General features: G+C 39.0%; 1 protein-coding gene across 3 annotated transcripts in view; it reads left to right on the top strand.

The window, feature by feature from the left end:
• Positions 1-11,733, top strand: part of FRMPD4 (FERM and PDZ domain containing 4) — a 424,326-nt gene extending 412,593 nt beyond the window's left edge. For all 3 annotated transcript variants that reach the window (XM_074147668.1, XM_074147683.1, XM_074147675.1), the window contains exons 12-17: positions 2,047-2,136; positions 2,705-2,887; positions 6,234-6,372; positions 6,971-8,032; positions 8,366-9,637; positions 10,382-11,733. In XM_074147668.1, coding sequence (XP_074003769.1) covers positions 2,047-2,136; positions 2,705-2,887; positions 6,234-6,372; positions 6,971-8,032; positions 8,366-9,637; positions 10,382-11,733 — 4,098 coding nt within the window. The remainder of the gene's footprint in view (positions 1-2,046; positions 2,137-2,704; positions 2,888-6,233; positions 6,373-6,970; positions 8,033-8,365; positions 9,638-10,381) is intronic.
• The last annotated feature ends 1,485 nt before the right edge of the window (positions 11,734-13,218 follow it).

Raw genomic sequence — 13,218 nt, 5'->3', positions numbered from 1 at the left:
TCTGAACCACTATTAACCTATGGACCTGACATAAATGCTGTTTTTCAGGATTGTTTTCCGTTATGCTGTGGATAGAGACTTTTCTCTGGCTGTGATCTAACGGAACAGATAATGTTCCTTATAGTAAATGACCCTCCTTGCTGTTCTAAAATGCTTTGCTTAGCACTAAGCTTTCACTTCAGCTGGAAAAAACATGTAGAAGACAATGTCTCTGAGAAGTGCCTTTGTTACATGCATACAGCTGAGGCTGGTTTTAGACACCATAATAAGGTTTCTTTATGCAAGTCATCTAGTCTCTCTTTGTAGTCAATGGAAAGAAATAGGCACTTCTAGAGAGCGATTCATCCCATCCCACATTAGGAACCAAAAATAGGTCAGATGACTTGTGTCCTAGAAATGCCTGTTTCTCTCCATGGACTATGAAAAGAATCTAAGAGTGACTAGTTGAGATAAAAAATGAGTTGATCCTGCTCCATGACACTTTGTTTCTGAACAAAAGAGCCCCAAAACAGCTGGTGCCTGAGCTCAGTTTCCTTGTGATCAGCAGAAATCCTGTTTCGAGGTTTCAGTTCACATCATGACTGTGAACGTAGGTGTATGTGTTTGACCTGGAACGCTCAGTGAGAAAGGCCACATCTTTGATGGAAGCACGGCATGTCTCCTGTACTGCTGAGGCTAAAGCTGAATAATGCCGATTACTTATTGTTTATCCTGGTAGTGTAAATTTGGGTTTGTTTTGGAAGCCATCACTGCTGCAGGCATTGCAGGTGATGACAGTGGCATACAATATCAGTTTTTGGTTAGAAGAGAGGTTGAAACAATCCCTTCCTGCAGCAAGCAGACTCCGTTGGTTTTGCTTCATTCTTTTCTAATTTGATTTTTGGAAATATGTTTTGTGTCCACCTGCTTTTTTAGCAGTTAGGTCTCGGAAACAAAGTGTCTGAGCTCATCATCACCTTCTGTCTCATCTGTAGGTACTAAAGCAGGAACTGCTTTTCTTCTAGGGTCTTCTCTTCCTCCACGTGAAGGGAAGCCTGTCCTTCTCGGGGGTCTCCTGCTTTTTACAGCCCCTGTATATTTTCCCACCAACTGAACATCTAGTGAAGGGACGGGGAAAGCATTCCCACTAGTTGCTCTGCTATGGATTCATTTCCTCCTTGGTGTCTAGAAAAACCTTAGAATGGGGGCTCTTAAAATGCTGCTCAAGATCAAATGAGATTTTGAATTAGAAATCTAGTGGCTGAAATGAGAATGGCAAATGAGATGAGCCTGTTTTATTTTATCTTTTAAAAGTTCAGATGTAAGGATTTACACCAGGGAGGTATAAAGTTTGGGTCCACAATGTTTGGGTGAAATGAACTGTTTCTCGTTTCCATTCAGTCTCATAAAATATTTCCAAGTTGTCTCTTTTTAAGTAGGTAGTTTATGCTCGGAGGAGAAAAAAGGAGATAAATTATGACATGTATTGCATGATATGGTCATATGTATTGGTTTACTGTATTTAGTTTTCAGATTTATTCCCTACTAAATATACTGGAAGAGTTTAATTTTAAGAAGTAGGAAATGCAGTAATGAGGTGGAATAATATGCCATATGCCACAAGTACCTAGCAAAACGTAATACTCAGAGCTGACAAAAGCAAATTCTTTGTTCTCTTTCTCTGTATAGGTACATAAATGTTTAAGAACTGATGGTGATTATGAATGGAAAGCTGCTCTCTACCCTTGAAATCCCTCAATGAACAGATGCTTAATCTGAGTGGTTTAACGTTTTCCCTTCATTGGAGCAGTTATGATGTTCTTGCAGTGCTGTAATCTGCCCATACCCAAGTCCTCAGAGCATTTTAACTAAACGAGCAAGATCTTAATTTTAAGAATGAAACTGTTTCTCATCTGAAACTCAAGCATCTAATGATTTAGTTTCAGGCTCTGAAGAGCTGTTATTACAGTCCATTCTCCTTAGACTACACAAATACATTTTCTTTCTGAATTTTGGTACTGTGATGATTTCCACCACTACCTCTTGCCCCTTTTTCTCCTTCCTCAGCTATCTGCTCTGCAAGCCAAGGTGCATTATCTGAAGTTCCTCAGTGATCTACGATTATACGGAGGACGTGTTTTCAAGGCAACACTAGTGGTAATATTTCTCTTGAAATAGTCTCTCTTCTCTTGATTTTTTATCCAAACATCTTTTTGCAAAAGCTGGACCATATAATTTTCTTCAGAAGTTTAGGTTTTATTCATACACTTAAAAAATAATTTTTAAATTGAACCAAATGACTTTTTTTCTTTTAATTTTGAAAATAACATTCCCATTATAATTTGAATTTTTGCTGGGGATTTGGAGATAGGTTAGCACCCTTTTGGCAAAGAACACCATCCAATTAACTGTAGAATACTAATACTATTAGTCTGAAAAACTCTTGATGACAAATATTTTATTTTAACATCCATCCGTCTGTCCCTCTTATTATCCATTTAAAAACTATAGTACAGTGAATATCCAGGAGCAGATTCTTTTACTTTTTGTTCTTAATTATAAATCAAGTATGCCCTTCTGTATTGTATCTTCTTAGAAAAACATAATAATCTTTAATGTTGAAGCGCTGTGCAAATGTAGCTCCATGACAGTGAAAAGCGGCAGTGGTGATTTCTGTTACTATCATGTTTTTTTTACTTTTACATTATTTCTTTTTCTGCTAAAGCAGGGAGAAAAGCGTTCAGAAGTGACTTTGTTAGTAGGGCCACGGTACGGAATCAGTCATGTGATAAACACCAAAACAAACCTGGTGGCTCTCCTGGCAGACTTCAGCCACGTGAACAGGATTGAGATGTTTACAGAAGACGAAAGCAGTGTTAGAGTTGAACTGCATGTCTTAGATGTGAAAGTAAGTTTGCTGTTCATTTATGTTGATACAATATTTGGCTATTTGATCAAACTGTACTGTTCTGAACATTTTCATGACAATAATGTTCTGAGTGTGTGTTTTTAGCTTTTTTTTTTGGTCAGGGTGCATGTAGAGTAAACCTTTGACATTTGAGGGGGGCTACTGTGTACCAGACTGGTGCTTTGCAGCACTTGTATTCTATTCTGATTTTTATCTTGGCTGACCCCAGGCAAAACACTTTGTTATTATTCCTTGATTTCTGTGGTGTGAAAAGGTGAGGATGAAATTGGCCTTCTTTTGAAGCTCCTTGAGCCCCGAGAAGCTCCTCCTAGTGTAACAGACAATATTACCACTCTTAGAGAATTGCCAGCTGCATCAGACCTGTGTCCCATTTAATCCACCCAGTGTTTTATCTGCAAAGTTCACGGCAAGTAACTGTGTAGCAATTACCAGTGAAATAAACTGTAAAAAGGCAAGGATTTTTTCTTAGCCCTTATAATTCCAGCTCAGTGTTTTGCCCTATGTAATAAATTCATGGATGCTTTTCATCTACCTGTAGTCATTTAATTTCTCTTGAATCCCAGTTCACACTTTGCATCTGTGGCATCTAGTGGCAATGAGTGGAGTTTCATGTATTATATTGTCCTGGTTCTTCTTGGTGTATTTTCTATTTGGTTTTGAAGTGAAAGGCTTCATAGATTGTCTAGACCATTAGGATAATCAGAGATTGAAGGAAGAGTTCTCATTATACCTGAAACTTAAATATTCTATTAAAATAAATAAAACCTAACAGTTCTTTTTGCTTAGCCAGCTATACACAAAAATCATACGCAAGGAATTTTTACTAAGCTTTTGCTTTGAATGCTATAGGTTTCTTGACCTGGAACCGTTTCCCTGTATTTAAGGTACTGAAAAAAACATTGCTGTAAATTGAGCAACCTGATCTAGTGGGAGGCGTCCCTCCCCTCCCTGGCAGGGAGGTTGGAACTCGATGATCTTTAAGGTCCCTTCCAGCCTGAACCATTCTATGATTCTAAATTAATCAAGATGCTCTTTGACATGAATTTAAGAGAAACGTACAGATTGGTGAACACAGCATCTCTTTCTCCTCACTTAGCAATGATAGCATCTGAGGATCTCAGGCTACTTTACCTGCAGTACTGTGCTAAACTCGTAACCCTCTTGTGAGAAAGTTGTTATCCCCTTTTTGCAGATGAGAAAGTAATATAAAAATTAAATTCTTCCCATCTGCTCGTATGTCAAATGCAGTACTGTATGCCATAGTATTATATATTACCATGATATTGTGTTGTTTTATATTATAATACTGTTATTGTCTTATTACAAACCATGTATATCCCCACCTCCTTGAATTTTGACACATGCGATCTTAAACCCAGAGAGACTGGCCTAACTTTAAAATTGCAAATCTAGGAGGCTCTGAGTGGAATTCAACAAAAAAAATGCCTCTCTGTGGAGCACAAGTAGGGGTTGTCACTGCGTCCTGTGTAGGAGATGCAGGAACACACAGGTATTCTCAATGGATGTTTTCACCCCTTGGCTAGCAGGTTCATGTATTCAGATTCTGAGTATGCCAATATATGTCATATATGCCAGTATTTTCTTAATGAAAAAACAGTTTGAATTTTTATTTTATTTTTGGTTCTTTTTAATGTCTTCTCAAATATGTAACACTTGGCCCAAGCAGGCAGTAAAAGTTTAGCTGTCAGAGAACTGTTCAGCAGATAAACAGTACTTCACAGCACGGTTTTCAGCAATCTGGGATTTCTATGGAGATCGTCTATTTCTGTCAATCACTGCAGAAAATTTGAGGTCACCATTTCAAATTTTAGATTTTAGTAGTCACTTGAAAGAACAAAGATTAATTAGCCCATTGTAGGTTTAATAATTTATAGTTAATTTTTATAGCTATAGCTGAATGCTTTGAAAGAAGCATGTATTGAATAGAACCTCAAACTGGGGCCCAAAATACTTTAAAGAAAAAACAAACAAAAAAACCCCATAGCTTTTTCCATGTTGCTGAAAACTGTTCATACAGGACACCAAGGTATTTTGGCCTAAGATGCTCCAGCACAGGCATTAAAAAAATTATCATACCTATTGTGGGTAGTAAACTGTGATCATAAATTATGTTTTGGCCACAACCTCCATCAGAATCAGTTGTCTTTTCACTAGTAAGGTGTTGAGTGAAATGAAGAGCCACCCATGTAATGTAATGTTCCACCTGGAAACAATTATGCATGTCCCTGTATCTGTCTTGTGACGGTGGGCTCTGCATGCTAAATGATGATAAATTGTCACAAATGTCCATGTATCTATGAGCCACTATGAACTATGAGTCATAAGATGGATTGTCTACAGTATAATTTCTCTTTATGTATCATCGCAAGGACTTCATTTTTATTTGCTTTCTAGGAGCTGTCAAGGCTAGCCACCTTAAAATGAATTTGAGAAAAGCACTTTCTGGTGTTAAAAGCTAAAGAGACATGAACAAAAGGTTTAGGTAAAGAAACATATATTGTGGCAAAAGAAAATGGAATTAAAGAAAGTATGTTTCACATGGATTTCTCAGGTTTGATGCTCACTGGCCCTGGCAGCCGTAGTTTTTCAAAGCTCTGAGTTCTCTCATTTTTCTGTTAAATCTGACTGTTTTATCTAAATACTTTGCCTTTGTTTTCTTTGTTGATCTCCCCTCTTTGTGTCTGTTTATCTGCTTATTTTTTCATCGTTTTTCTTTTCAGTAATGCCAGGCCACAAACACTGAAATCTGTTAAGCTGTCATTGTAATATTCACTGTCACTGCTGTGTAATGATAGCTCTAACCTCACTACTGTATTATCTGAACCTGAACTTCCCCTGACTCTGTTTGCTTCCCATGTTTTGCTTCTTTACACGTGCTTAGGGCACCTCACTTTCTGGGATGCTGCAGATTCCCATACTACTGCAAGACTCCAGCACCTAATGTACCAGGTTCATGGCCTTTGGCAGTTTCAGAATAACAGTAAACAGTGCTTTGGCGAGAATAATATATCTATGCAAGAAAAAGGATGGAGCAAGAGTCTTAAAATGGTTACCTTGATCCAGAAAGAGAGCAAAATCAGCTGTTAAAATGTCCAGTTGGACTTCTACCTTGCTGCAACTTCAGTCTTTTCTGAATTTGTGATACTGTTTTATATTCTTAGTGAGGAAAATAAGTTCTCATGTGTATTTTTCAATGTGGTGTTTGTGATGGTAATTTCTTTTGCTTCCATGTAATAGTATTGTCAGCAGGTAAACAGGTTGAGGAGGAACAGCCTTAACCAAGACTTGGTTCTATTCTTCTTAGCCTATTACTCTACTGATGGAGTCATCAGATGCAATGAATCTTGCTTGCCTAACAGCTGGATACTATAGACTGCTGGTTGACTCAAGGCGCTCAATATTTAACATGGCCAACAAGAAAAATACAGGGAGCCGAGAAACAGGTATTAATTGCACAGTATGTTAATGATGGGCCAATGTATAAAGCAGAAGCCAGCTTAAGCCAGTGCACCTCCAGATAAATACGAGGCTATGCCAAATGAGATCTGATTGCTGGCTCAGACCTAGCACCACAGTATATCAGTTCAGCTTTATAATGTTCTAATATTCAGCCTATGATAGCATCTTAATGGTCAAATAAAATAGGTGATGCATGTCTTTCATACTGTAGTGAAACAGATGCATGCTCCCTGTGAGTGTTATTATTTGATATGCATATATCTTTTGTAAGAATACATATGGTGTCGGAGAAACCAGCTGGGGATTTGGGTTTGTGTTACTGTTCCTGGAATAGCATTTGTACCTAGCTGAGATTTAGTTTTGGACTAAAGTACAAAAGTACCAGTTAAATTTTAGGTCATTAATTCAACAGGTATTTAACTTAGAGCAGAGGTGAGTTTGAAAGTGCTTTTCTGAAATGTTTGATGGCCCAGCTGTCCTATTTAGAGTGTTTATTGTTCAGCATTAACAAGTTATTGTTTAAAAATTACATGACTTTGCTCTTTGATTTCACAGCGTTGATTTTATTTCACCATCCTATAGGAATTGAAAATAGAGGGAAGCATAATCTCCTTGCTTCAGAGTGGAATTGTATACCAAAAACTACCACATTCCTGGCTGAAGGAGATCAAGAGACTCAAATGTCCTTTGCTGATCCAAAACAGAAGACTGTAGATGTTTCTGAAAGTGTGTTATGTCAAAAAGAACACAGACATCTGTACATAGAAAATACTTATAATTCGGGTGGATTTGATCAGCATCTGGCCAAACAAAGTGACCCCACTGAAGCAGAAGAAAGCAGAAATTTTAATCAGCCTTCACTGCTGTCACTCTCAGGTTTGGAATCTAGCAAGAAAGCACAGGATTCCCCCAGGGGAGCAAAAGTTTCCTTTATATTTGGAGATCACAACTTGGATGGTATCAGTCCTCAGACTCTTGGCTATGAAAGGCTTTTGGATGAAAGTCCAGAAGTACTAGAAAAACAAAGAGCCATTTATATTAGTAATGCCAATGACATTAAAGGCCTGGAGCTGTCACCAGATGCTGAAAGCATTCAGTTTGCTACAAATTCTGTTTACGCAACTATAAACGATGGTAAAATATTTGGAGCTGCGGAAGGGATAGAAGAGCCTTTGCTGCATGATATTTGTTACGCAGAAAACACAGATGATGCCGAAGATGAAGATGAAGTAAGCTGTGAAGAAGATATTATGGTAGGAGAAATCAATAGGCCTGCTCTTCTCAGCCTTTCTGGTTCTAGTGATGACATTATTGATTTGACTTCACTTCCACCTCCAGAAGGTGATGATAATGAAGATGATTTCCTATTGCATACCTTAAACATGGCCATTGCTGCTCCTCCACCTGGATTCAGGGACAGTTCAGATGAGGAAGACTCTCAGAATCAAGCAACGCAGCCTAGAGACAACAATGAGCAAGCCAGTAATCTAGGCAATGATGACATTCCAGTGTCGCTTATCGATGCTGTCCCTACTAACACAGAGGGGAAGTGTGAGAAGGGGCTAGATGATGCTGTAGTCTCTACACTTCAAGCACTAGAAGCGTTGGCTGCTTCAGAGGAACAGCAGACGAATGACAATTCAGGTTCTTTCACCATAGTTACATTTATTCATTGAAAATCATTCCATCTCATCCATTTACCTTTGGAAGTACTCCATTTCATGAGGGTTGGTTTTTTTTTTTTTTTGGTTTTTCTTTTTTTTCTTTTTTTGCCATCATTTTGCATACATCATATTCCATATTATTTAATGGAACTACCATTATGTTACTAAACTACCTGTCCCGGGAACTGTGCAATAAAGTCAGAGTATTCTTACAAAGCATATTTTTGTCTCTAACACACCCCCTTTGCTTGTCACTTATCCAGGTGCTTCAGCTGCTGTCATTTAATTGACTCTTATTTTTTGTGGCTTGCAGGTGTAGCTATCCTGCGAGCATATAGCCCTGAGTCATCTTCAGATTCTGGCAATGAAACAAATTCCTCTGAAATGACTGAAAGCTCTGAACTAGCCGCGGCACAGAAACAATCAGAAAACACTGCACGTATGTTTTTGACCACAAGTGAAGGCTACCAACCCCTTGTGGAAGAGCAGACTGAGTTTCCCATCGCTAAGAATCAGGCTGGAGGGCCAGGCATGAAGCCCTCGCAGCCTTTGGCTGGTCGTCAGGCTGCAGAGCTACAGTCAAAAGTTGTGCCTTCAAAGCAGATTCTTCATTCAGATAACATGGAAATGGAGCCAGAGACCATGGAAACAAAATCTGTCACTGATTATTTTAGCAAATTGCACATGGGATCCTTGGTATATTCTTGCACTAGTAAAAGGAAAAATAAGATGACAGACAGCGAAGTAAAAGCACCCTCTGATGGCAATGCTACTGTGAAAAAGCAACAGGGAACTAAAAAAGCAGAGACAGATGAAGATCTAAAAGCTAAATTTGGAACTCTTTCAGCAAGAGACAGTCAACGGCTAAGCACTTTTAATGTGGAGAGAACTGCCTTTCGCCAAAGATGGTACGCTGCTGCTGATGGGGCAGCAGATAAGCCAAGCCCAGAAACAGTGAACGGGAAGACTTTTCCAAGAGGTCCTGTCAGCGGTAAAACAGAAACTGACTGTAAGGATGAAGTGGATCCTGAGGTGGATCAGGATGATACTTCGGGGCTTAGCCAAGGGGAAAACTTTCTGTCAGATATGACTCCTGTGTCTTCAGCCAAAGACCTAAATGATGCAGAAGATACTGATTTATCTGCAGACGACCATCCTTCAAAGCTTCCAGAAGCTGAGCAGAGCGTGGCTAGACTTTGTGAGTATCACTTGGCTAAGCGCATGTCATCTCTGCAAAGTGAGGGCCATTTCTCGCTGCAAAGCTCTCAGTGCTCTTCAGTGGATGCAGGATGCAGCACAGGCAGTAGCACGTGTGCTACCCCCGTTGAATCTCCTCTTTGTACCTCTGATGTTAAGCACATTATCTCTGACCCATCAATGAAGGGCATTGCCTATATTCCAGCAGATGAAAGAGCTGCCATTCTTCCAAACCATGGAACGACATACAAGGACCTGCACCAGCAGCCTGAAGCTGTGTGTCACAGAATGACGGTGCCTGTCATGCATTCAGCAATTAATGCTGAGCCACTGTTCGGCACTTTGAGAGAAGGATGTCATCGGATCCCCAAGATAAAAGAAACTACAGGTACAGCAGTAATAAAGCGTTTCTTTTGTTTGGGGTTTTTTTAAGCTATGTGTAAAGGTTGAGGACTAGCTGTGATATTTACATTATCTTTACCTGAAACTACATCATCAAGCTGTAGCAGGCAGTGGGATTAGATCTTCAGTGTATCTGTTCATTTTAGTTGTATGTGTTGAGATGTTCTTATGAGCTGCTTACAAAGTTCAATTTTTTAAAAAACTTCTCAGTGCAGTTGAAAATATTTGGGGGGACACTGATGGAGAGGCCTCTCTTCCACTCTTTGGAAGCCTCTCCAAAAGCCATAGTTACTTGAGTTCCCGGATACTTGTTAGATTATAAGATGACTTCACAAGGTATATTAATGTAGGAGAGAAAAAACTGTGATTCATTTATTGTTTATCTTAAATGCTATTTTTACAGATTATCAAAACCATGCCAGTATGAACAAAAAGCTCTAAATGTAAGGACGAGATTTTTTTTACAGTAGTCTTCTGTAGTGGAGTGAAAAACTAACTATTTCTAAGTTATAATTTGTTGATAAATTTTAAGTGATATTTTAATGAAATACAAAAGGCCTGAAAAACTAGAAATGCATTTTTTGTGAAATATTTTGAGGAATGGAGACCACTGGGAAATACCAGGAATCCATTTGTCCTGACTGTTAAAGATATTTAAAAGTTCAGTCTCTGAATATTATCAGGGTGATGCTTAATTATTCTGTCTGCTCTTCTACTACCCCTAGTGTAGCTTTCACAGAGCCTGAAAAGGGAAGACAAGGAGGCATGCCTACAGCTTTTCCTAGACAGCCTCTAGCTGACTCCATCATGCTATCATCCATGCTATCAGAATCAAAGGTGCCAAGTCAAAATCAAGACTCTTGTGACATTCCCAAAGTAAATCAGGCTTGTGGGGCAACAGTTAGTTTACGGCCATATGACATGATAGGAGGAAGCCTCAGGATGCCGCACAACAGGAAAGTGCTGAGACGCAGCAGCAGCATCATTGGAGGATCTGCAGGCATTGAGATGCTGTTTGAAAAGAAGGCAGCCGCAGTCAGCTTGAAATGCCTGGACATCACCCGAAGGGACGAACCCAAATCGGAGAGAAGGGTAGAACTCCCCCTGGGAAAAAAGCTGTCAAAAAGTTATTCCCAGAGTTGTGTGTACGTCAGCACTGATAGGAAGGACAGTAAGAGGTGTTCAGGAACAGGCTCCAGTCAGAAGGACTCCAAGCAGTGTCGGACGTTGCCTTTGAGGAAGCTGGACACCAGCGCCTGGAGGTGTCGTGGCCCCTTTAGCTATTGTTTCCTAAGCAGAGGAAACGATGACAATGATGATGAAGATGACGGAGACAGCCATCAGCTCTCATGTCTCTTTGAACCTCAGATCCCGTGTGAGCTCGCAGAACCAGTCAGTGAGTCGTTTTCCAGTGAAAATAAGCAGAAAGTCTTGGAGTCCCCGAAAGCTGCTGAGCCCCCACAAGATGAGGCAGTCAACGTGCATGAGAAGAGCAGTGCTGACATCCAAGGTGGCCAAATTGATGTGAATCTCAATGATGTGGCCTTCGATGCACGAATCACACGCATAAACGTGATGAAAGAGAAGACGTATGCAATGCCTGATGGATTTATTGCAGCACAAAAGGATGCCAATGAGCTACTCTCACTGGTCCGAGAAAGTATGGGCAAGAGAGAAGATTTACATCCAGAAACATATGACCTTAAACTTTCTAAGTACAAACAACTGTTATCTATGGAATCAAGACAGTTGGGAAGTGCCTGCAGGAAAATGGCCATGGCTGAAAAAAGCCCTGAGGAAATGCTTTTAGCTATGACTTCCAGCTTTCAAGTACTCTGTTGCTTAACAGAAGCCTGCATGCGTTTAGTTAAAGTCATGAACTCTGAAACACAGCAGCAGGAAATTATAGCTAAGATAGACGAGGTTGTAATAAACTACATTTGTCTTCTGAAGGCTGCAGAAGCAGTATCAGGCAAGACCTCCAGTGATCCTAGCGTTAAACTCTTGGCTCGACATTCGACTACCATGGCCGCTATTGTAAGCACACTAACACGTTCTCTTAAAATGCTTTTAAACAAATAAAATACAAAAGTCACTTCATAATCTACCTTTGCAAAGCCATACATAAAAAACTTTTATTTACTGTATGTGTATGAACTAATGTAACAAACTCAGCTTTCTCTGTATATTTTGTTATTTTATATAAAATAGGTATGAGATTAAAAAAAAAAGGTTAAAGTACTGAACACTGACAAAAGTAATGACCAGATCTGTCCTTCCGTTTGTACAAAAACAAAAGCCAAAAAAACTCTCTCCCCAAGACCAGAAAAACAAACAGAAAAAATCCCATAGAGGAGCAAATTGATGTTTGGCTATTTTTCATATAGTCAAATCTCTGGTTGTATGAAGTGAACTTTTAAAGCCTGTTATGTCAATGAAGTTGTTTTTTGTTTCATCCAAGTTTTCCCTTGGAGAATGCTCCATGTTTAGAAATGAGAGATTAAATCATAATGTATATAACACAATATTTAATGTTTTAAAATTATAATTTTTAAGCATTGAAAATAGCAAAAAAGACGTTTAAAATCCAAGACTATTATAACTTACTAGAGAATATATATATAATAAATGACTCTTTTGTTCATATGGCCTGAATTACCTGATTCTTCTTTTCTAGGAAATTCTGTATTAAAAGAAAAGAAAAAGTATTGAAAATACCAACTAAAGAGAGTATCTGATGTATCGAACATTAGTGTTGGCATTTCAGATAGTGAAGGTAACTGTGGAAGGCTGAGGACACAGAAACCAGACTGGTGGTGGTGGGCTCTCTGACATGAAAGGTTCATGTCATACTAATCAGACCAGAATGTATAGGGCAGGTCTACGCACTCCTTTCCCTGGTAAATGAGAGAGGGGACTGTCAGGAAATTCCTATGCTGTTTACTGTTTCATCATATATCTATGGTGCATCAGAACAACATGAACTGCATCTATTTTGTTAAATATTTTATACTTCATATTTTATGATTCTGAATGTTTAACTGTAAATAAGTTAGAAATAAAATGAAGTTTTCAGAATACAATAAATATCTCTGAAATATTTCCAGCTAGAGGCAGTTCTTCTCTGAATGATGACAAAGGCAATTTGTGAATAATCTCTCCCATCTGAACCTTTCTGGAAAATATTTTGTTAGTCTTGTGTTTGAGAGACAGCCAAAGCAAAAGCTCTCAGTTTCACTTGGCAACTAGGTTTTCACAAGAGCATCTGTTAAACTTTCCAGTCACCAAGGAGCAGCAGCCCCTGTGGAAAGTTCAGAATACCATTCTCCAACCTGGTGTAGGTCATTTTCATCTGTTTCTCATAGTGTCACATGCAAAGCGTATAACCACTCTTTTTGAAGACTTGACTTACCCATTCAGTTGAAGCACGTGTGCTGAACTAGAAAGACTAAACCAACAAAATTAAGCTTTTGCCAAGCAAATATTTTCTTGCATAGAGTGATGCACCTCACTGTGAAACCCAGACATGCTTTTTCCTCTGACTGCAGAGAAACATCTTCAGAAACA

Source organism: Numenius arquata, chromosome 1, assembly GCF_964106895.1.
Source record: "Numenius arquata chromosome 1, bNumArq3.hap1.1, whole genome shotgun sequence".
NCBI classification, from domain to species: Eukaryota; Metazoa; Chordata; class Aves; order Charadriiformes; family Scolopacidae; genus Numenius; species Numenius arquata.
This window is presented reverse-complemented; position numbering and strand designations above follow the sequence as displayed.